The sequence below is a fragment of the Phascolarctos cinereus genome, unplaced genomic scaffold, assembly GCF_003287225.1.
Source record: "Phascolarctos cinereus isolate Bilbo 61053 unplaced genomic scaffold, phaCin_HiC Scaffold_726;HRSCAF=1367, whole genome shotgun sequence".
NCBI lineage: Eukaryota > Metazoa > Chordata > Mammalia > Diprotodontia > Phascolarctidae > Phascolarctos > Phascolarctos cinereus.
Genome location: NW_027556098.1, coordinates 353,898,517 through 353,924,151, shown reverse-complemented (window position 1 = coordinate 353,924,151; position 25,635 = coordinate 353,898,517). Strand labels below are relative to the sequence as shown.

The window sequence follows — 25,635 nt, the reverse complement described above, 5'->3', positions numbered from 1 at the left end:
GAAGCAGAGAACACACCAGTTAAGTAACCTCTACCCAATGTTCCTTTCCTCATTTGTTCTACAACATACCCACCCCACATTCTCACCAGTTCTGGGCTAGGGAAGCTGATCTTCATCTCATGGATAACTTTATTCAGAAAAATCCACTTCTGTTGGAAAACTACCCAAACCTCCATCAAGGCATCTGGAAAGATAAAAAGAAAGCAGATCTGGGCTAGGGTCATTGGAGTACTAAGGGTTAGTAAGGGATAGAGCAGACCCAGGCCTACTGTTCTTATTGAAGACCAATCTCAAGAATAAAAATGTACAGGGTAACCAAGAATGAAGGTGACAACATGGCTATAGAAACACAATGGACCCATTATATCATTAATGTGGGTACTACTCCTACCACTGCAAATTGTAGCCCTTCCACACCTTTTCATCCTGTGTTATTTTTATGCATTTTTTTTCCATAAATCCTACATAGAGGATCCATCCAATAGTCTTCAATATTTCACAACAACAGAATCTCAGAATTGAAAGATCCCTCATTGGTCACGTAATTCCACTCCTAACCATAGCATGAAGCCTAATAAGTAGCCTGCCTCTGAATAAAAGACCATAGAATGATGAATTCACTACGTCCTGATACAAATATCCCTATCTCACTTTTAGAAAGCCCTTTAGGGGCAGCTAGGTGGTACAGTGGATAGAGCACTGGCCCTGGATTCAGGAGGACCTGAGTTCAAATCCAGCCTCAGACACATAACACTTACTAGCTGTGAGACCCTGGGCAAGTCACTTAACCCCATTGTCTAGCCAAATTAAAAAAAAAAAAAAGAAAGCCCTTTTTAACTGGAATCAGGAAGGAACATTTTGCCCATCTTTTCAACCCTGTTATAGCAATAATTAAAATATTTATTTTGGGAGGCCTAAATCTGCCTTTCTGCCGCTTTCCCAAGTTGCTCCAACTTATGCCCTCTGGGACCAGAAGGGCTAATTCTGTTCTCCATATGATGGTATTTCAAGTATTTGAAGGCAATTGTGCTCCCCTTAAGTCTTCTCTTCAACATGCTTAACATGTTATGCTTAACAACATACTCAGTTCCTTCAAATGAACCTGATGTGGCAGAAATGACCTCCTTCATCAACTAGATGCCTCTTTCTAGATGTATAATAATAATAGTAAGCATTTATATAGTGTTTTATATACATTAACTTATTTGAGCCTCACAACAACCCTATGAGGTAGGTGCTTTTATTATCCTCATTTTAAAGATGAGAAAACCGAGGCAGAGAGAGGTTAAGCAACTTGTGCAGGGTCACACAGCTAGAAATTGTCTAAGGCAAGATTTGAACTCAACTTATAGTTAAAACTTTAGAGCTGCTTTAATTTGCATTCCTCTAATTCTTAGTAATTTGGACTATCTTTTTCATATGGTTAACAGTTTGGATTTCTTCCTTTAAAAACTCCCTGTCTTTATGTAGTACCTAGCAATACCACTGCTGGTTTTATACCCCAAAAAGATTAAAGAGGAAAAAGAACTAATACACAAAATATAGCAGCTCTTTTTGTGGTAGCAAAGCACTGAAAACTGACAGGGTGTTCCATCAACTGGGGAATAGCTGAACAGGTTATAGCATATGAATGAGATGGAATGCTGTTGTGATTTAAGAAATGATGAAGGTGTTGGTTTTGGAGAAACCTAGAAAGACACGTATGAACTGATACAAAGTGAAATGAGCAAAACCGGGAGAATAATGTATTCAATAACAACAAAATTGTAAAGACAAACAACCTGGAAAGACTTAGGAATTCTGATCAATGCAACAACCAACTACATTTCCTGGAGCCTTAGGATGAAACATGTTATTCACTTCCGGATGAAGATGTGGTGGACTCAGAGTTCAGATTGAGACTTTTTTTTTTAACATGGCCACTGAGCATATTTGTTTTCCTTGTTTGTAAAGGGTTTTGTTTTTCTTGCTTTCTTGGTGGAGAGGAAAAGGGCAAGTGGGAGGGAAAGAACACAGACCTAAAAATAAAATTGAATTTAAAAAAATCAGGGGGAACCTCACCTGTTTTTATTTCGACCCATTTATTTACTGGGGGATGGCATTTGTTCTTACAAATTTGAATTTGTTATTTCTATATCTATATCCAGACATTTATTACAGAAATTTGCTGCAAAGATTCTTTAAAAAATAATTTCCTGTTTCCTGATTTTAACTGAATTGGTTTTGTTTATGCAAAAACTTTTAAGTTACATGTAATCAAAACTGTTAATTTCATTTTCTAGGATCCTCTCTATCCCTTGCTTGCCCATGAACTCTTCCCACATCCATAGTTGAGAAAAAAGCTATCTTCTTCCTTGCTGCTGTAATTTATTATGTGACCTTTTATATCTATATCATCTACTCATTTGGAGCTTATTGTGGTAACAATAATAATAATGGTGACAGTGACGATGAGAAATTATAACAATTAATAATAATAATATCATTTTATGTAGCATTTTAAGGTTTACAGAGTACTTCACAAATATAATCTCATTTTATCTTCACAACAACAGTGGGAAGTAGGTGTGATCTTATCCCCATTTTACATATGAGGAAACTCAGACAGGCAAAGTTTAAGTTACTTGCCTCAGGTCACATAACTAGTAATATCTGATTGCTTTCCAGTTTTCCAGGAGTTTTCGTCAAAAAGCAAATCCTGACCCAGTAGGTAGGGGTCTTTCGGTTTATTAATAATACTATCATTTGTTTATTTTTATCTTATATTTAAGATAATTATATCTTATCTTTATCCTTAATCTGTTTCAATGATCAACTTTTCTGTTTTTTAACCGGCCAAAATGTTTGATGATTACTCCTATGTAGTATAGTCTGAGTTCTAATATTGCTAAATCCCTTTCCTTCATACTTTAAAAAATTATTTCTCTTCGGGTTCTTGACCTTTTTTCCTTCCAGATGAATTAAAAAATTTTTTTCTAAGTAATATTAATTTGTAAATTAATTCAAGGTAAGGATTTGGTTGGTATGATACCAAATAAGTACATTCATTTAGGTTGCATGATCACTTTTCATTATATTGGTATGACCTAATCATAAAGAGTTAATTTTTCACCAATTATTTAGGTCTGTAATTCAGTAGAGTCTTTTATAGCTTCATTGAAGTAGTTCCTGTGTGTGTCTTGGTACACAGACTCCTCAATATTTTATATATTCTATAATTATTTTGAATTAAATTTCTATTTGAAGGGCTTTGTTTGTATTCAGAAATGCTAAAGATTTATGTTATTTGTTTTAGACTCTATGTTTAAAAAATTGTGTCAATTAATTTCAATTGAATAAGATTCTTTAAACCATCAGAACATCTTTAAAAGGTGATTATTTTGTTTCTCTCTTTGAATATGCTTATTCTCTTGATTTCTTTTCTTGGCTTATTCCTATACATAGCATTTCTAGGATTATATCAAATAATAGTGATGGTAGCGATCATTCTTAACCTTTGATCTTTCTTGAAAGGCCTCCAGTGTTTCTTCACTATATATAATGCTGGCTGTAGGTTTTAGATATACAATTTACTAAGGAACTCAATAACCCAGCGTTCAATAAACCAGAAAACATAAATTACTTAGGAAAGAACTTCCTATTTTATAAAAACTTCCTGGAGGGGCAGCTAGGTGGTATAGAGGATAGAGCACCAGCCCTGGAGTCAGGAGGACCTAAGTTCAAATCCATCCTCAGACACATAACATTCACTAGCTGTGTGACTCTGGGAAAGTGACTTAACCCCAAGTGCCTTGCAAAACAAAACAAACCAAAAAAAAACTGCCTGGAAAACTGGAAAGCAGATATTAAGGTTAGACATTGTACCATATTCCACAATAGGCTGTAAATTAATAAGTTACCTTAATATTAAAGATCATACTATTAAAAAATTAGAAGAGAAGCAGATCATAAACTTCTCACAACCACAGTTATAAGATGTATTCTTTTTCTAAATTTTTATTTTATTTTTAATTTATGAACATGGTAGAATAAAAAAAAGATGAGTACACATAAAACCACAAATCTATTATGTACAACTTGCTATTTCTTTTAAACATATAATGAAGTTACTATATAAATTTTTCTTTTTTCCTTTTTTCTTCTCCCCCCCCAGGTGGCTACCATTAGACACAAATATGTGTGTAATATGTTTCCCATTTATATAAATATATATACTATATATAAATTATTCTATATATACTTCTATTTATCAATTCTTTCTCTGGATGCAGATAGCATCTTCCTTTACAGGTCCTTTATAGTTAATTTGGGCATTTATAATAGTCAAAATGATTTAGTCGCTCAAAGTTGTTTTTTTTTTTAATTTCATTTTTAATTTTATTTTGGTTAGGCAATGGAGTTAAGTAACTTGCAAGTGTTATGTGTCTGAGTCTGGATTTGAACTCAGGTCCTCCTGAATCTAGGGCCGGTGCTCTATCCACTGCGCCACCTAGCTGCCCCTCAAAGTTGTTCTTAAAACAATATTGCTGTTACTGTATGCAAATGTTCTCTTGGTTTTGCTCATTTTGTTCTTCATTATTTCATGTAAGCCTATCCATAATTTTCTAAAATCAATGAACTCATCGTTTCTTACAGCATAGTAGTATTCCATTACAATCACATACCACAAGTCGTTCAGCCGTTCCTCAATTGACAGGCATCCCCACAACTTCCAGTTCTTTGCCACCATAAAGAGAACTGCTATAAATATTTTAGAACATATAGGTTCTTTTCCTTTTTCCTTTATCATCTTTGGAAATAGACCTTGTAGTGGTATTGATAGTTACAGGTAGTTTACCAATAAAGAAATCAAAACAATTTATAGTAACATGAAAATATGCTCAGTCTAAATCATGACTGATTAGAAAAATGCAAATTAAAACAACCTTGAGATATAATTTTACATCTATCAGACTGCCTAAAATTATTGAAGGGGGAAGGCGACAAATGTTGGAGGAGATGTGGAAAAACTGGAACACTAATTCACTGTTGGTGGAATTGTGAACTGATCCAATCATTTTGGAGAACAACATGGAATTATGTCCCAAAAATTACTAAACTGCCTATAAGATATATTCTTAACCAAATAAGGGATAGAGGCAATTAGAAAAGATAAAATAGACAACTGATTACATGAAAATGAAAAGCTTCTGAACAAACAAAATTGATGTACCTATGATAAGAAGGGAAGTAATTGAATGGGAAAAAAAAATCTTTGTATCAAATTTCTTTAGGGTTTGTATCTAAGATAAACAAACTACATACACACACACAAACATATATATACACATAGTATACATATGTACATACATATATAGATATAGATATATAGACTAATAGCCATTCCCCAGTAGACCAGTGAACAGATCTTTAGGGATTTGTAATTCTCAGTATGAGAAGAGAAAAAATTCACTTGAGATCAGCCCACCCTCAGAGGGCAGGAAGGGAAAGATTTTCACAATGAGTGGGAGCCTTAAGGAGAATGAGAAAAAGAAGAGGTTGCTGTTGTCAACTAGGTACAGTGTGACAGAGGCAGCAGGTGGTGTCCACCAAATTTTTTACAGTTCCTTATTTTAATAGGAAGGTAATGAGCTAAGTGCCAAGCACTTTACAAATATTCTCTCATTTTATCTTCACAACCACACTGGAAGGTAGGTACTATTATTATTCTCTTTTTACAGTTGAAGAAACTGAGGTTAACAGAGGTTAAGCGACTTGCCCAAGGTCACACTGTTAAGTGTCAGAGGTCAGATTTGAACTCAGAATTTGTTAACTCCAGACCCAGCACTGTATGTACTACTCTACCAGCTGCCTTCTGTAAGACCATGAGAGATGGGTGTGACCGTGTGTATTTTGTCACAGGTACACATTTGAGAGAAATAAGCCAGTCAAGAGGAAGTGGCAGGCCCTATATTGCCCCAGTCTTACTTCCATTTGTGTTTTTCTTAAATTTATTCTATTATAGAATACATTTACTAGATTTAATGTTATTTCTCACAAACACCTGTAGTCAACTCCATCCTTATGTTGCTGGGTGTCCCTTTATTTGCAGCATAAGGGCACAATGAAAGCCACTTAGGAGGGATTTTCCCCTAGTGCTGAGTTGTTAGAAAGTTGTGCACCGTAACTGGGAGTATAAGCACAAGCCCTTTCATGACTATCCTTTTAAGTGCAGAATTCAAGCACACCTTGTTTTATTGAGCTTTGTTTTATCACACTTTCCAGATATTACAGGGTTTGTTGTTGTTGTTGTTGTTGTTGCTGCTGCTGCTGTTTCTTTTACAAATTGAACATTTATAGCAACTCTTGTGGAGCAAGTCTATTGGAACCATTTTTCCAACCACATGTGCTCATACTGCATTTCTGTCACATTTTGGTAATTTTCACAATATTTCAAACTTGTTCATTATTAGCTTATCTGTTATGGTAATTTGTGATCAGTGATCTTTGATATTACTATTATAATTGTTTTGGGGCACCATGAACCATGCCCACATATAAAATAGCAAATTTAATAAATATTTGTGTTCTGACTGCTCCACTGAGCAGCCATTCCCTTGTCTTTCTCGCTGTCCTTGGGCCTCCCTATTCCCTGAGTCACAACAAGAATTGAAGAATATTACATAAATTTAGTTGATAAAGCAGCCTCAGAGTTTGAGAAGACTGACTCCAATTTTGAAAGAAGTTCTATTATGGGTAAAATGCTATCAAAAAGCATCATACGCTACAGGGAAACCTTGCATGAAAGGAAGAGTCAATCGTTTGCCTCAAATTTCATTGTTGTCTTATTTTAAGAAATTGCCACAACCACCTCAGTTTTCAGCAACCACTACTCTGATCAGTCAGCAGCCATCAACACTGAGGCAAGACCCTCCACCAGCAAAAAGATTACAACTTGCTGAAGGCTCAGATGATGGTTAGCATTTTTTAGCAATAAAATGTTTTTAAATTAAGTATCTACATTGTTTTATTAGACATAATACTATTGCACACTTAATTGGCTACAGTATAATGTAAACATAACTTTTATATGCACTAGGAAACCAAAAAATTTGTGACTCACTTTATTGCAATAGTTTCTTTATTGCAGTGGTCTAGAACTGAACTTGCAATATCTCCAGTACTATGCATGTGGTCCTTATTTTAGAAATCTGCTTTCGACCAGAGTTTAGGTTACATTGTCATCAGAATTATATCATCAATGGCTTCTTCTTCTTCTTCTTCCTCTTCTTCTTCTTCTTCTTCTTCTTCTTCTTCTTTTTGCTTTTTGGTGAGGCATTCAAGGTTAAGTGACTTGCCCAGGGTCACACATCTAATAAGTGTTATGTGTCTGAGACCAGATTTGAACTCAGGTCTTCCTGACTCCAAGGCCCAAGCTCTATCCACTGCGCCACCTAGCTGTCCCTGGCCTATTCTTCTTGATTTGATTTTACCTGTAGAATACTGTGTTGTGACATAACTATCTTTTTAATTAACTTGGTAAAATCTCTCCAAGATCTAGAGTTCATTTCAGACTGACTGGAATTTCCCATCACAAACATAGATTGCATAGTCACTTCCCTCTGAAGTTCTTATTCTTTCTGTTTCACCAACCAATTTGTCACTTTTCAGAATCAGGCAGTGAATAATATCTCTTCTTGTTATCTATTCTACCTCTGAAAGAAGAAATCGCCAAGTCAAAACTTTATCAGACAATTCCCCCAACACTAAACTATATCTGGTCTCTGTGCCAACTTCATGGTTTACGTTAGGGACCCTTCATGCATTCAGACAGACATACCTACTTTGGCCTTGGTAACAGAATCCTCACCAAAATATTATCTGTTTCTTCCATCCTTTGACTATCACCCAAATGTTCTCATTTATGTTTTTTTCACTCTGGTTTGTAGATTTCCTTACCAGTAAATAGTTTTATGACATGAAATGCCACCCCTATCCGACCCTATCTTGATCCAATCCTGCTAAACAAAGGTATATTTTTCCACTGTTATTCTCGTCATGATAAGCATCCCACCAAATTTCAGGGTATTAACTAAAGGGGCACATTTACTACCAAGGTATTAATCTTATGTCAAGAGCTCTAACTCATCCTGCTTATTACTCATACTCTCTTCATTTTTATATAGATTTTTATATAGCTGAGTCCATGGATACCATTTCTGCCCCTATTCCCCATCATTGCTTTCTGTGAATATTTTTGCTTCTGGTTTTTCTTTTCATGTCCTCTACCTGGTGCAGTGGATAGAGTCAAGAAGACCTGAGTTCAAATCTAACCTCAGACACTTACTAACTGCAGGGCCCTGGGCAAGTCACTTAACCTCTAATTGCCTCAATTTTCTCAACTATAAAATGGGGGTAATACTAGCACCTGGGTTATTATGAGGATCATATGAGATAATATTTGTAAAGTGTTTAGCACCGTGTTGGGCACATAGTAAGTTACATATACTATCTATGTACTATATAGGTATATATGTGTATGTATATATATTAGTTATTATTATGTCACAACTGCTGCTCTTTGTGGAATCTAGTTTATCTGCTACATCTGAGTATTTTCCTCCCATCTCCCTTCCATTTTTAAAGCTTAAAGCCCTCTTGATTAGGCAGATAGTTTCTAGACAAATACATTCTTTCTGGTCCTCCTCTAATGTACTTAAGCTCTGGCCAAGAGCCCATTATTCTGTCTTTTACATTGACTCAGAAAGCAAAATCCCCTTCTCTGAAACCAACTTCTTATCCAGGTTTTTCCTTACCATATACCCTTCTTTCCTTTCATTTGGCAGTAGTGATGAAAATAAGACATACCCTTCTCTTTAATGGTTGATGGAACCAAAAACTGAAGCTGATAGATCAGTCCCTGGGGTCTGTAACATGGGAGCTGTGTCCACAGAACCTCATCTCTCACAGCCTCAGATATCTTTCTAGGCCTCTTACTCCCTTACATCCTCCTCCTTCCCTCAAGGGCTCTTACTCTCTCATCTTACCCCCAATCCCCTTACACGAGCACGCACACACACACACATACACACACACACACATACCCCTTTTCATTCCCTTAGACCTCTTAATGCCCCTCCCTCCTTGTGGACCCCTCAGTACTCACGTAGGCCCCGAAAGATGGCCACCCATTCCTGGGCTTGATTCTGGATATTCGCAGCATAATGGGAGTTCAAGATTTTGAGTAGTATCTGCAAGTTTTCTTGAATTCCATCTTGCAGGCTACTGATATCTAGAAATAAAATAAGGTACAGAAGTTTGGGCAAAGGACAGTTAAGGTCCCCATTCTCCTCAGAGCCACCCCTTCCTCTAACTTGTCCTCTGGAGGAATATGGGAGACGTTGGGCTACTGGAAAGTGGGGATGAAGAATGGGTTTGGAAAGGAAACCCAGATCTCAAGTGCATAGAAAATTCACCCTCACCCAGGAGCAGTATCAATTATACCATCTGTGGCTAGGTTTTTGATGAAGTGGATGGAAGGATGGGAAACTGAGAACCTTTGGGGCCTCATATTCCATAAAATCTACTCTCTATTATTTTTACATTTTTTTTAAATTTGTATTCCCTAAGTTTCTTCAGTCTTTTTCAAGTTTCAATGATGTGTGTGACTGACGGAAAAAAAAGAGTTTCAAGTGCTGGGCTATAACTGATGGAATTGAGGGGATTAGGACAGCAAGTGATTAATTGTGGGAATGAGTTAACCACATTAACTCCATCTTGTGACTCAGTCCTGGAGGGGAGATGGCTCAGTTCCTTTTCTGTTCAATTATGAGTCTAGTCCGAATTCTATCTTATGAGAAAACTATTCAATTGTGAGAACTGCACAGCTTGTACTGTTTGAACCTAGGCCTTTGTGCGTGGGAAACTGGATCACCTCTACCTACTGCTTAGAGATCCTTAAGTAAGGACTTAGGTTATGCTGACCAGAACTTAGTCATACCCAAAGACTGATGCAGAGTTTTCTTACAATTGTACATCTCAAGCAACCCATATATCTTATCTGAAAACTGGCCCTGTACTGATCCATCAGTTATTGTTTCCATGTCCCTTTGATTGTTTACAGACATTTAGGGAGAATCCCAAAGGGACACCTCCTTTTCTGATTTCAGATAATTGCACCTGTTCATTTTCCCCCTCCCAATTTGGACAGTCCCTAATCTTTCATTTGAAATCAGATTACCTAATGTTGCATTGTTTCCTTTTAATTAATTGGTCTCATCTGATAGTTTTTAACGTATAAAAAAGTCTATCTCCCCCTGTATTTGGGGTCTAAGCCTAAGCTGCGGCAATGCCATGCATTGCTTAATAAATCAATATGCACAGAAGATCGAACCTTTATTTCCTCAGTCATTTCATCTTTCACTTGCTTTCTCTCACTCATAGAAACAATCTGAGACATAAATGGTTAATGATACTTTCATGAGCCAAAAGGTGAAAAAAGACAAACCAAACACGAGGGATAGCCTGTGCAAGAGAATGGAAACAGGAGATGGAAATGATATGTGTGAAGAACAGCAAATCAGTTGGTTGAACTGTAGAGTACATGCATGAAGGGGAGAAATATAAGTCTGAAAAGAGAGGCTTAAACTAGATTGTGAAGGGCTTTAAATGTCAACTATGGAGGTTGAATATTCTATCCTAGAAGCAGAAGAGGTTCTGGAGCTTATTGAATTAGAAAGTGACATGGTTTGACTTGTGCTTTAGGAACATTACTTATGGTAGAAGGATGGAAACTTGCCAGGACCTAAAGGGGCCTAGACCCCCTACCAACATCCCAGTAAAGCTTTACAATGTACTAGCTTTAAAAGAAATAGGGAGAAATCACTTGTAGGCTCTTCTACACAAGCCAGGGGTACACAGAAGGACCACTGGAATCCTGCAGACTCACTGGGGTGGGTAGAAAGCATGGCACAGAGAAACCTGGAGCCCAAGGATTACAATGAGGGAAGGGATAGCTCTTGAGCACATTAGCAGAACAATGTCCCTAGACAAAAGTTAGCCCTGGAAACCCTTTGGCGGGAGCCCAGCGTAGGTACAACCCCAGAACTCAGCGGTAGTAAGGATGAGCCTCAGCAGAGCCCAAAACAGGGCAGCCCAGAACCCTGAGGCAAGAAGAAAGCCCTGGGAAGAACCTAGCACATGATTAGCCGCTTTTGCCCAACACCAAGAAGGGAGGGCAACAGTGAAATATAAGGTGGTAGGTGGCCAGGGAGCCCTGTGGCAAGAAGTAGGCCCAGTCCTGAGGTAACTTCTAGTCCAGTGGCATGGGGGAAAGGGCCCTGGGAAGAGCCTAACATAAAGGACAATCCCAAGAACTCCTTATGGAGGGAAAGCCTTATGCACAGCCCAGCACTGCAGCACAGTTGGAACACCTTAAAGAGTGGCCTAGTCTTGGCCACCACACTCAAGATTAGTCAGGGCCTGCACACAACATTCACGAGTACAAAGTGGAGCTTGATCCAAGCAAAGGCGCATGAATCCAGATAATGGAATTTATTGTTCCTGACATCCTTATAGAAATGTGTAACGGTTTGGTATTCATTCTCAGTTGACTGCCCTTAAGTCTATCTTATATAAATGGGTTGACACAGGAGAGATCTACATAATTAAGAAGTTTCTTTAATTCTCCCTTTTCTTCTCATTATCATAAATTCCATCTGTGTTACCAGAATTGCATTGATGACAGCGTTCTATCCTTCTGAACTCATTTCCCTTACAGAATCTTATGCCATGGGATCCAACCCAACTTTTCTCTAAACTATCCTAGAGTGTAGTGTACACATCAGACTATAACTGTTGTTTCTCTTCTCATCTGTCAGGAACCATGAGATAGCTTGGTCACTTTCAAGGTGGTATCTATTTTAGCAACAAGTTCCTACTTTTTAAAATATTTTTCTTAGTTATATTCCTTTAGTTTCTTAGTTCTTTTTCAGATTCCAATACTATGTGTGGCTGAGGAAAAAGCAGTTGAAGGAAAGTACTTTGACAAAATCAGATCTAGAATAGCAGTTTCCTTACTCTACTTTATGAAGGATAAATTATCAGCAAGGTAAATCAATAATTTCTTTTTAAAATTAATTTGTTTTGATTTATCAACAATCACTTCCATATGCTTTTGAGTTTAAAATTTTTCTCCCCCTTCCTCCTCACCACCCTCCCCAAAATAGCACACAATCTGATATAGGCTATACATATACATTCCTATTAAACATATTTTCATATTAGTGATGTTGTAAGTAAGAATTAGAGCCAATAGGAGGAACCACCAGAAACAGGAAACAAAACAAAACAGAAGAAAAAACAATAGCAAATAGTATGTTTCGATCTGTATTCAAACTCCATAGTTCTTTCTTTGGATGTGGATAGCATTTTCCATCATGAGGCCTTTGGAGATGTCTTAGATCCTTGTATTGGTGGGAAGCGTTAAATTTATCAATATTAGTCATCACACAATGTGGCTGTTATTGTGTACAACATTCTCTTGGTTCTGCTCACTTCACTCTGCATCAGACCACACATGTCTTTCCAGGTTTTTCTGAAGTCAGCCTGTTCATCATTTCTTATAGCACAATAGTATTCCATTACATTCATGTGCCACAACTTACTCAGCCATTCCCCAATTGATGGGCATCCTCTCAATTTCCAATTCTTAGCCACCACAAAAAGAGTTGCTATGAATATTTTTGTATATGTGGGTCCTTTCCCCATTTGTATGATCTCTTTGGGATACAGCCCTAGAAGTGCTATTGCTGGGTCAAAGGGTATGTACATTTTTATAGTCCTTTGGGCATAGTTCCAAATTGCTCTCCAAAATGGTTGGATCATTTCACAACTCCACCAACAATGCATTAGTGTTCCAATTTTCCCACATCTTCTCCAACATTTCTCATTTTCTTGTTTTGTCATCTTGGCCAATCCGATAGGTGTGATGTAGTACCTCAGAGTTATTTTGATTTGCATTTCTCTAATCAATAATGATTTAGAGCATTTTTTCATATGACTATAGATGGCTTTAATTTCTTCATCTGAGAACTGCCTGTTCATATCCTTTGACCATTTATCAATTGGGGAATGACTTATATTCTTATAAATTTGATTTAATTCTCTATATACATTAGAAATGAGACCCTTATCAGAGAGACTGTTGTAAAAATTATTTCCCAATTTTCTACCTTCCTTCTAATCTTAGTTGCATTGGCTTTGTGCAAAAACTTTTCAATTTAATGTAATCAAAGTTATCCATTTTGCTTTTTGTAATATTCTCTATCTCCTGTTTGGTCATGAATTCTTCTGTTCTTCATAAATCTGACAGGTGAATTATTCCTTGCTCTTCCAGTCTGCTTATAGTATCAGCCTTTTTATCTAAATCATGAACCCATTTTGACTTTATTTTGGTATATGGTGTGAGATTTTGATCAATGCCTAGTTTCTGCCATACTCTTTTCCAGTTTTCCCAGCAGTTTTTTTTGAAAGAGTGGGTTCTTATCCCAGAAGCTGGGGTCTTTGGGTTTATCAAATAATAGATTACTATAGTCATTGGCTACTGTGTCTTGCATATTTAACCTATTCCACTGATCCACCACTCTGTTTCTTTGCCAGTACCAAGCAGTTTTGATGATTGCTGCTTTATAATACAATTTGAGATGTGGAATGGCTAAAATCAGTACTTTCTTGCCTGATTTATTTTTAGCAGATAAAATTCCAGGATAAACACAGTGTCCTATCACTACCATATTCTGCTTCCATGTCAGCTTGGGACGTGTTTTTGAAACTTATCATCCATTTATTTGTTTTACTTTCTACAGGCCAGAAGGCCTGTATCATAATTTCACCAGAATATCACTTCCGTATCCCTCTCCTTTGATCCACATATAAATCCTTTTCACTATTATTCCATGGTCTAGTTCATGGATTTCTACATAGTTTATTATGCTGATAAACAATTTTACTTCACCATGTCTTTTATTTACTCTACTCCTTTTGAATGAAGCATAGCCTTCCATTGCCATATTCTAGGGATGACTAAATATCCCATTTTAATGATACCTAAGACTTTCTTGATCACAATTATCTTGTGTTAAGATCTCAAACTCACTTTATTAGCCATATCCTGCACATTTCTGCACATAATCTTTGTAGAAACATCTAAGACAATGATAATTATTACCACTCCTCTTTCTAGATACTGTTTCTTCCATTCTACTGGACACTTCCACTGCTATTCTTCCTGCTCTCATACTTTATCATACTTGTTGCTGTTCACAGTATGTGGTTTAGGTATTTGGGTAGTTTCTCTTCTGCTTTCAGTTTAAAGCCATCTTTATTTATTTTGATTCTGCAAGTCTTCAGACAACTATATTATCTCAGCCCTCATACACTCCTTCCCTTATTCAAGAGTTCATCTTAAGCCATCATTTAGAAATCCAAATTCTATTCTTGAGCATAATCTTCTTAGCAAGCTGTTCATTTTCCATATCTTCCTTTTTCTTCATATACTCAAATGATGGCAATATAAAAACACCATCTATTATTTTAGGTTCCTGTGTAGAAATTTATAATCCCTGGAGACATTTTTTAGATCCTATCTGGCAATATGATAGTATAATTAAAGGAGTACTAAATTTGGAATCATAAGACCCAGATCTGAATCCTAACCCTGTCACTGTCTAGATGGCCTTGGGAAAGTCATCTAACCTCTCTGAACCTCAATTCCCTCTTCTTTAAAACGAGGAGTTTGATTAGATAACTTCTAAGGTCTGAATTCTAAATATGTTTATTAGATGACCTCTAAGGTAATTTTTAACTCTAAATCAAAGATCCATTCATGAATCACCAGAAGAGGGTGGTAATCATCAGATGTTAAGTCTCAGGAGGCTAGCCATTCCAGATAATAGGTTCTAAGAAAACAGGATACCTCTCAAATTAGTCATACTTATGATTGTTTTTATATCCCTTCTCCAGTAGGAAGTAACTCACTGCCAGAACCTGTCATCTTCTTCTGTCTAGTATTAAATGTCTTTTCACCTGGAAGCCTTTATAATTCCTCCTCATGATTCTATAGTGCATAGCAGCTGCTTCTGCTTCCAAAAGTCAATTTTTGGCTACTGTGGGGAGAACCTTTAACATGTCACATAGCTTCAACTGTGCACTGGGTTTTCTTTTCTTTGTTCACTCTATATTGAATGAAACTTCGCCAGAAGTTCTGAATTGATTTTTAATCAATTAAGTCACAACCTTTTTTGGGTACCGTAGAGAAACATATCCCACTCTTACTAAAAGTACTCACAAAATTTTAATTCCATTTATAACTTATCTCTATGAATCAAGATTCTCAGTTTTTTTCTCAATCAAATACAAAGCCACAGTCAGGATAACACAGGATTTGGCAGCTTCCACATTAAAGAACTAGAAGGCTTGGAATATGATATTCTGGAAGGCAAAGGAGTTAGAATTATAACCAAGAATCACCTACCCAGCAAAACTGAGTATAATCCTTCAAGGGAAAAAATGAATATTTAATGAAAGAGACGACTTTCAAGCACTCCTAATTAAAAGACCAGAGCTGAATAAAAAATCTGATCTTCAAATAAAAGACTCAAGGAAAACCTAAAGAGGTTAAAAAAAAAAAGAAACATGAAAGAGAAAATATAAGAGATGCAGTAAGGTTAAACTGTTTATATTCCTTTTTGGCAAGATAATATTTATAACTCTTAAGGAGTATACATTTTCAGAGGGTGTGGATATAAGGTGACTTTGATGGGATGATACCAAAAAAATGGGTGAGAAAGAAGATTACACTGGGGGAACAAGAGTGGGGAAACAGAATGGGGTAAATTATCTCACATAAAAGAGGCATGAAAGAGCTATTATAATGGAAGGGAAAAGGTGGGGGGAGGTTGGCAAAGTTTGAACCTTACTCTCGTAAGAGTTGATTCAAAGAGGGAATAACATACATAGTCAGTTGGATGCAGAAATCTATATGGCAAAAACCCTATAAAAGAAGTAAAAAGAGGGGAAAGAGAAAAGAGGAGGGGATGATAGAAGGGAAGGCAGATTAGAGGAGGTGGTGGTCAGAAATAAAACACTTGTGAGGAGGGACGGGGTAAAGGTAAGAAAGAGAAAAGGATAAACACGGGAAAAATAGGATAGAAGAAAATACAGTTAGTTATAACATAAATGTGAATTGGATAAACTCACCCATAAAACAGAACTGGAAAGCAGAATGGACTAAAAACCAGAATCCTACAATATGCTGTTCATAAAAACACATCTGAAGCACAGAGATGCACACAGAGTAAAAGTAAATAGTAAAAGCTGCAGCAGAATCTATTATGCTTCAACTGAAGCAAAAAAAAAGCAGGGATGGCAATCATGATTCAGACAAAGCAAAAGCAAAAATGGATCTAATTAAAAAAGATAAAGAAGGAAACTATATCTTACTGAAAGGTACCAGAAACAATGAAATATTATAAATACTAAATATGTATGCATGAAATGGCATAGCATCTAAATTTTTTAAGAAGTTATAGGAGGAAATAATAAAACTATACTAGTGGGAGATCTCAATTTTTCCTTCTTAGAACTAGATTAAAACTAACCAAAAAATAAACAAGAAAGAAGTTAAGGAGGTAAATAGAATTCTGGAAAATTTAGATATGATAGATCTCTGGAAAAAAACTGAATGAGAATAGAAAGGAATATACCTTTTTCTCAGAAGTACATGGCACCTATACAAAAACTGACCATGTATTAGGGCATAAAAACCTCACAACCAAATCCAGAAAAGCAGAAATAGTAAATTTATCCTTTTCAAATCATAATGCAATAAAAATTACATTCAATAATGATCAATATAAAGATTAAAATTAAGTAAAAACTAAATAATCTAATTTTAAAAAATAAGTGGGTCAAAGAACAAATCATAGAAACAATGGATAATTTCATTAAAGAGAATGGCAATGAGACAACATACCAAGATGTATGGGATGCAGCCAAGGAGGTACTTAGGTGAAAATTTCTATCTCTAATATCAATAAAACAGAGAAAAAGCAGAACAATGAATTGGACACGGAACTTAAAAAACTAGAAAAATAACTAACAAAAAATCCCCAATTAAACGACAAATTGTAAATCCTGAAAATCAAAGGAGAGATTAATAAAGTTGAAAGTTGAGAAAATCACTAAACTAATAAATAAAACTAAAAGCTGGTTTTTTTGGGGAAAAAACAATAAAATAGACAAACCATTGGTTAATCTGATTTTTAAAAGGAAAGAAGAAAACCAAATCACCAGTACCAAAAATGAAAAGAGTGAATTCACCATCAATAAAGAGGAAATTTTTTAAAAAATTATTAGGAGTTATTTTTCCCAATTATATGTCAATAAATTTGACAATCTAAATGAAATGGATAAATATATACAAAAATATAAATTACCTAGATTAACAGAAGAAATAGAATACTTAAATAATCCCATCTTAGAAAAAGAAATTGAACAGGCCATCAAGGAACTTCCTAAGAAAAAATCCCCAGGGCCAGATAGATTCACAAGTGAATTCTACTAAACATTTAAAGGACATTTAAACAACTCAAAGGACTCATGATGAAACACGCTATCTGCCTCCAGAGAAAGAACTGATATTGTCTGAATACAGACTGAAACATACTGTTTTCACTTCCTTCCTTTCTTCTTTCTCTCCACCTCTCTTTCTTTCTTTTTTTGTTCAAGTCTTCTTGTACAAAATGACTAATATCAAAATGTTTTACATGACTGCACAGGTATAACCTATAAAGGATTGCTTACTGTCTCAGGGAGGGGGGGAGGGATAAAATTTGGAACTTGAAATTTTATAAAAAATGTAAAAATTGTTTTAATGTGTAATTGGGGGAATTTTTTTTAAAAGTTAAGGGGCAAAAAGAGACCAAAAAAGTTGGGAACCCCTATCCTATAGAAAATCCCTCTTCCTTTTAGACTGTGATGAATATCTTGCAAGACAGTCATAAGCACTTTTTTTAGTATACATTCTCCTATTTTATGCACTGGTTTTTTTTTTATTAATAATGAGAATTATAGAACAAAAGTGTCTCTGTTGTTACATCTTTCAAGGAATCTTGTATGATTTTGACATGTAGTTAAAGGACTTCAAAGAAGTATTTTATTGAAGCAAATAAAATATTTTTTATAGTCAACAAACAATAATAACAGCAAAATTTTGTAATCTCTATGCTAAACTTTCACAAATGATATTTAGTCACATAGCTGAAAGGTACAAAATTCCTATGTTTTAAAGTCCAACTCAAATGCTACCTTCTATGTTAAGTAGTCCCTGATTACCTCCCCTCCCTCGCTCTTTAAAATAATTAAAATAATCTTGCCCTCTTCAAACCGAACAGAATTTGCACCTCTATTACTCTTCTTATGGATTATTTTGTATTATGGCTACTTGTGCATGTGTATTGTATACTCCTTAATTTTTTCCACTGATCCACCACTATTTCTTAGCCAGTACCAGATGGTTTTGATAATTACCACACTTTATAATACAGTTTGAGGTCTGATATGGCTAGACCACCTTCCTTCACTTTTTTTTTCATTGATTTCCTTGACCTCTATTATACTATGAGCATCCTGAGCTGGAATAATGTCTAACTTAGACATTAGATCTCTCCCTAAAACCTAGTACAGTTGGAAAAATGTGTCAAAATTTGGTTGCCCAGAGAACTGTACATCAATTTCATGACAGCATGCTTCCCTGTGTTCTAGATAATGGATAATGCTCTCGTGCTTTTCCAGTCACCAATGGAGTGAGGCAAGGCTGTGTGCTTGCTCCCACACTTTTTAGCAGGATGTTTTTAGCAATGTTGCTAATGCCTTCAATGAGGACGAAAACAGGATTAAGGTCAGCTGCCACACTGATGGTAAATTATTTAACTTGAAAGGGCTACAAGCCAAAAATAAAGTAGAGGGAGTGTTGGTGCACAATTTTTTGTTTGCAGATGACTGTGCACTTATGCAGCCCCTGAAGCTGAGATGCAACAAAGTACAGATTGATTATCTGCTGCTTGTGCTAATTTTGGCTAACAATTAACGCCAAGAAAACTGAGGTTCTCCACCAGCTAGCAGCACAACATTCATATGTAGAACCATAAGTTATAGCAAATGGAGAAGTTTTGAATACTGTGGATAAGTTCACTGACCTTGGCAGTACACTTTACAGGGATGTACATATTGATAAAGAAGCTGAAGCATGCATTGCCTGGGCTAGCTCAGCGTTTGGGAGGCTCTGAAGGAAAGTGTGGGAGAGAAGAGGTATTAGACTGCCTACTAAAGTGAAGATCTACAGAGCCGTTGTGCTGACTTCATTATTGTATGCCTGTGAAACCTGGACAGTATACCAGCACCATGGCAGGAAACTGAATTGTTTCCATTGGATTGTCTTAGGAAGATTCTGAAGACCACCAGGCAAGAGAAGGAAACACATACTGAGTTTCTTTTTTGAGATAAACTGCCAAGCATTCAAACTCTACTGCAGAGAGTGCAACTGCAATGGGTTGGCCACACCATTCAAATGCCAAACATATGTATTCCAAGACGACTATTTATGGAGACCTCAGGCAAGGAAGGCACTCATGTGGTGGTCAGAAGAAATAATGTAACGATACTCTCAAGGTCTCTCTGAAGAAATTTGGAATTGATGGCATGACATGGGAGATGCTGGCAAAGGATCACCCAGTATGGCGTGCCCACATCAAAGAAGATATGTGCTCTATGAGCAAAGCAGAATTGCAGTAGCTCAAAAGAAACACAAGATGTGCAAATTTAGAAACATCTCCACCCCAAATGTTCATATGGACTATTTGTGCCCAACCTGTGGTAGAGCATTCCAAGGTCGTATTGGTCTAATCAGCCCCAGTCAGATACACTGTACCTTAACACCAACATAGTGATGTCATTTTGGTCCTCTTAGAGAGCAAAGAACAACAACCAATCAACACAGTTACCGGCACAAAGTAAGCATTTAATAAATGCTTATTTGAATCAATGAATGAGGCAAATTTGATATCATCTATATCACTGAAACTTGGTGTGATGGAGCCTATGATTGGAATCTGTTTCTTGATGGGTATATATTATTCAATAGGAACAGGACAGGCAAAGGAAATTGGAACAGGAGAGATTTTTTTACACATGCACACACATACATACACACACACACACACACACACGCACATGCACACACACACAGAGGTCCATATGAGGAAATCAAAAACTCAAGGGGCAACAAACTGTGGAGAGTATTTACATGAATACTGTTAAAAAGAAACTGGGAAGCCTTTCTGGGCAAAGAAACTAACCTTTATTAAAAGAAACAAAGGTGGGATCTACAGTCTGCCCAGTACAATCTGAGACCCCAAGATACAAAATTCACAGTTATTTATAGGTCTCTTGATTCATCTATGGTGCAACAGATTCATGCAAGATTGCATTTTGTAGGTCACTATGTCCTAACTTTGTTATTTCCATGATGTCTCAATTAGCTCTGTGAAGAGGATTTCTTCCTTTGTCATTTTAATATAAAGATTAATATACAGGCATGATTATTATGGTCACATGCTTAAGATACACACTTTGTAATGATTTAGTTACACTTCTAATTATTATTATTAATTATCCTAGTGATTATAGCTGATAAAAGATTAGCAAGGCAATATAAAGCAAAGCACTCAAGGCATTGGTTATTGATCTTTTCCCTTTCAATACCAAATGGAAGCAGAAATAGAAGCAACATTGTTATTAGAATATACTAGAGACTGCCTAGACAAAAGAGAAAGAGGTGAGGAGTTAGGAAAAGAGCTCACAAAACTGGAACAGTGGCATGATTACAGTAGTGATGGGCAACTTCAGTTGCCCAGATATCTGCAAAAGATCTCTGTGCCAAAAGCAGAAGTTAATATATATAAACTAATGCATGATAATGAAGTTATCCTTAATGATAATTTTATCCTTCCAGTGTTGGGAGAACCAATGAAGGAATCTCTCATTCTGGGCCTGATTCCAACTAAAAAGGAAGAGTTTTGGCTAAAGTAGAGATGAAAGGAGTATCAGTGAGAAGTAGATGGAAATTACCATTTCATACTAGAATTCATATTCTAGAGGGAAAGGAAAACTGAGTATAGTCTGAAAGGCAGGCTAGATTTTGGGGCAGAAGATTTCAAAGAGTTCAGAGAAAGGATAGATAGGATCCCATAATCTAAAATTCTACTGGGAAAGTCCACCCAAAAGGCATGAGAAGTTCAGAAAGATGAAATTCTGAAGACTCAAATAAAAATGGAGGTGGCGGGGGGAGGGGGGCGAAGAAAAGGTGGAATTGTCCAGCAAGATTGATGTTCATGCACAAGGAAATAATTAGCAAACGTATTTTTAAAAGACACGTCTAGAAGGTGGAAATTAATGTAGAAAATGGAGAATAAAAATGCGTGGCATGGTCCTGTAACAGAACTTCCTAGAATCTTGGAGAAAAGACCCATGCATTGCCACAGCAGGAATGACAGAGAACGAGCAAGAAGGAAATATGTTCTGTTTTTCCTGGAGGGAAAAAAACTAGAAGCAACAGATAGATATGTATCTATCTGTTGCAAATTTCAGTCTTCTTAGGAAGAATTTCCTAACAATTACGGCTGTCTATCCATGGAATGGACTGCTTTATAAGGTAATGAGCTCCCTGTTAAAGGATGTGACAAAGTTGAGACTATGTCCTGGTCAGGACAACTGCAGGGTTAGGGAATGCTAAGCATTACCAGACAAGATATAGGTACCGCTGTCCTTGGCCACCATCTCCAACTGCTGAACTTGGGCCCGGCTGTGCTGTTGCTTGGCGTGCTCTAAGGAAGGAGGCTCATAGGGCACACAAAGGATAAAGTTGAGAAGACGGAGTTTTCGCCTCTCCCAAGTCTGTTGCAGCTTCCGTAGACTCTCCTGAGTTTGGTAGTACTCATTCTCACTCAGGCAGATCTGGAATCATAGGATCTCAGTATTGAAAACGGTCTTAAATCCATCTAGCCCAATCTCATTCCCAATGAAGGACTCTTCTGTACAATACTGACTGTTGTTATTTGAGGCTTTGCTTAGATATATCTGGTAACAGGAAGCTCATTACTTTATAAAACAGCCCTTTCCAACGACAGCCTTGACTATCAGGGAAATTCTTCCTAAAGAAGCTGAAATTTGAATCACTATAACTTCCACCTGTTGCTCTTAGGTCTGTCGTCCTGGACATGCAGAACAAATTTGTCCTGTATTCCCCATTACATCTTTCACAAATTTGAAAAGACCTGGTTTGTCATCTCTAAATATTCTCTTCTTCAAGCCAAACATCTCTAGTTCTTTCAACAGAACTTCCTGTATGTCCCTTCAACTTCCTAGTTGCTCTCATTTGGACATGCTTCAATTTGCCAATGTGCCTCCTAAAAGGTTATACCAAGAAATGAATACAGTATTCCAAATGTGGTCTAATTAGGACAAAATTACCAAAGGATTCCCTTAGGACACTATATGTCTATTAACATAGTCTAAGATTGTATTACACTTTTTGGTAAGCTATATCTATATACAGATCTATATATGTATATCTATCTCTAGCCCTAGTCTGTTTCCTGAGCTTTTGTCCAATATCTCCTACTAGATGTCCCATATTCATCTGAAATTCAACATATTCAAAGCAAATATCATTACTTTTCATATGAAAATGACCTCCATCTTTTACTTCTACAATTTTTTGAATCTACACATATAACTTTATGTTTATCCCTGCTAAAATTTGCCTAGATATTTTTAGATTAGTATTCCAATGGTGGACAGGACACCAGAAGTCAGAAGACCTTGAATAAGTCACCTGTTTGAAGATCTGTCTCCTATTTTACAAAATGTAGATAATAATCCTTGCCCTGACAACATGGGCTACTGTGAGGATAAAATGAGATAATGAGTGGGAAAGTCTTTTAAAAACATTGAGGTGCAATACAAAGCTAACATTTTTATCACCATTATTATTCTGTCATCCAAATCCTCTCAGCTTTATGTCATCTTTAAATTTTTATAAGTAAGCCTTCTTTATCTGGATCTAAGTACTGATAATATGGAGCAGAACAGGGCCAAGGACAGGTCTCCTGTAGACTCACTGAAGATCTCATTTGTGTTGATACTGCACTATTAATCAACATTCCTTGAACGCAATTGTTTAACCAGCTTACATCTCACTATCTGACTATGTTGTCTTCAACCTCTTATTCTGCTATCTTATCCCAGAAGGATAACCAGAAGGCCTTGTAATTAATTTTTTTTCCAAATGAATTAATAGCAAGTGACAATTTATAAATGCTTTGCTGAAATTAACAAACACTGGGACTATGGCATTCCTCTGTTCTACCAAATTAATAACCTTATCAGAAAAGGACATGAGATTAGTGTTCTTATTCTTATTCTTAATAAGCCCATCTTGCTCGGCTCCTAATATACTGCTTTTTTTCCTACCCACATCTTCAAAGGAAAGCCCCAGCAGCCTGCCCTGCACTCATATTTATAGAGCTTTCTATGAACTTAATCATTTGGAGACTTCACATGCTAGCTTTGACTTTCTCCAGCCTAAGCACTGTCCACCTCCACCCCCATCTCTATTCCAAACCTAAACTCAGTACTACCTGAGAGATTCGGTTTCGGTACTCTAGCAGGGGGTAGGAGAGCAGCTGGCCCAAGGTCACAAGTTCAATGTTTTCAGGACAGCCTGCCCCCATGGCTACAGACAGAAAGGAGAAGAGCAGGTCAGAGCTACCACCCAGGCCCTAGCCTGCTCAGCTCTCTCCTACAGGGAGGAAACATGAGGAAAGCTGATCTTTGAGGGATGCCCCATCTACCAGGCAGAGGGGATGTGGGTAGAGATATAAACTTGAAGAAGGAGGGGGAATACCTTAGGATATAATAGGGGAAAGAAAGGGCACTATATCCAGTGGGCAATGAGAAAAGTAAACCAGAGGAGAAGGAAAGGGCTCAAACCCTAGAATTGAAAGAAAACTGAGCAGGCGACCAGGACATCACTGTGCCTCCATCCCCTGACCCTCTGTCGCACCTCGAAAAATGGCCTGCCAGCCACTGCCTTGCAATTGGGGGTTGTCCAACATAGACAGCACTGGCAAATAGCTCCGAAATTCCTCCAGCAGGTGCATACAGGCTTGTATTATAGGATTAGCCACCATGAATAACCTGCTTAGCTTGGCTGCCTCTGTCAACCAGTGATCTGTCTTTTCCCAGGCGAAAGAGGTGCTGAACTAAGGAGGATGATGTGTCGTGTCAGCAGGTCCCACCAGACCTTGACTACTAATAAATCAATCAATCACCCATTGTCTGGGCTGAAACAGGAGTTGGGCCAGGGCAGGGGCAGGGACAGGGGCAGGGCAATGGTGAGAATTGTACTATGAGTGGATGGGGTTGGTTGAGGACATGGATGGAGACTGAATCAGGGGAGGGGTGGAAAACAGAACATTCAAGAATGAAAACTACCCATACCTTACTAAAAGCCAGACACTTCCATTCACCAATTTGCTCACTGACCAGACAAAAGAGACGCCAGACACGCTGTTGAAGTAAAATAGGTTGGAGCCCTCTCTGAGGCACTGGCACTGGCTTCTCATCCCCTGCAGTGGAAGAAAGTACTTCTGGGCTCCTGACTCTCCCCAGGGAAGGGGTGTGTGTGTGTGTGTGTGTGTGTGTGTGTGTGTGTGACAGACAGACAGGCAGGCAGACAGACAGACAAAGACAGAGAGAGAGAGAGAGAGAGAGAGAGAGAGAGAGGAATTACAGTAAAAGGAATGGACTCTGTACCACTTAGGATGACATAGGCATGGTGCAGCTCGGCAAGGCGGGCAGAAATAGAGACATATGTACGCTCCATGTTGAGAAGCTGGCGCTCAGTACTGCGCTGCTCCTGAGTGGGGTCCATGAAGGGGCCTGAGACAGCCTGTATGCTCAGGTCTTCCATTTCTTCCAGGGTAGCTGCTATCATCTCCTTAAGCTGGGGCACCAAGGTGCTCTGCTTGCTGAGTAGGAACTCAGAGGCCTGAATCCGCTCAAAGAGGAAGGTGTCCCACACATCTAGCAGCTACAAGCCCAGAACAGGAGGAAGTGAGGCACAGGGAGCCCTGACGGGAGACAAGGTAGGGAAGGGGAAAGGAAAAAATGGGGAGGGGGGGGAGATGGATGAGGGGGAAGAGAGGACACTGAGGAACCCATATTCTATCCCATGTTTCTCTAAGGAATGGAGGGGACAAGCTCTGGGAAGAGTCCTTGCCCAGCATGTTTCTCACCGCAATCTCCAGTGCCTCATCCTCATAGGTTAATTTGCCAAAGTAGGATCGGACAAGGTTATTGAGAGCACGCACATATTCTACTCGTTCTTCTAGGTCTTCACTTTTGTCTTTGGCCTCTGTCAGCTGCAGGCAACTCAGTATCAGGACCTATGCCCTCTCCAACCAGCTCCAACACCCCACCCTCCCCTCCTCTGTTCCTCTTCTTCAGTAGGAACTCCCTACCTGTTTTCCTAACTGC

The 25,635-nt window shown here is 37.6% G+C and overlaps 1 protein-coding gene across 1 annotated transcript in view; it reads right to left on the bottom strand.

Moving 5' to 3' along the window:
* Positions 1-25,635, bottom strand: part of DNHD1 (dynein heavy chain domain 1) — a 150,888-nt gene that overhangs the window by 49,877 nt on the left and 75,376 nt on the right. The window contains 8 exon segments of the mRNA XM_078146212.1: positions 87-184; positions 9,146-9,271; positions 21,837-22,050; positions 23,736-23,830; positions 24,161-24,359; positions 24,598-24,725; positions 24,913-25,189; positions 25,395-25,520. Of these exon segments, the coding sequence (XP_078002338.1) occupies positions 87-184; positions 9,146-9,271; positions 21,837-22,050; positions 23,736-23,830; positions 24,161-24,359; positions 24,598-24,725; positions 24,913-25,189; positions 25,395-25,520 (1,263 nt within the window).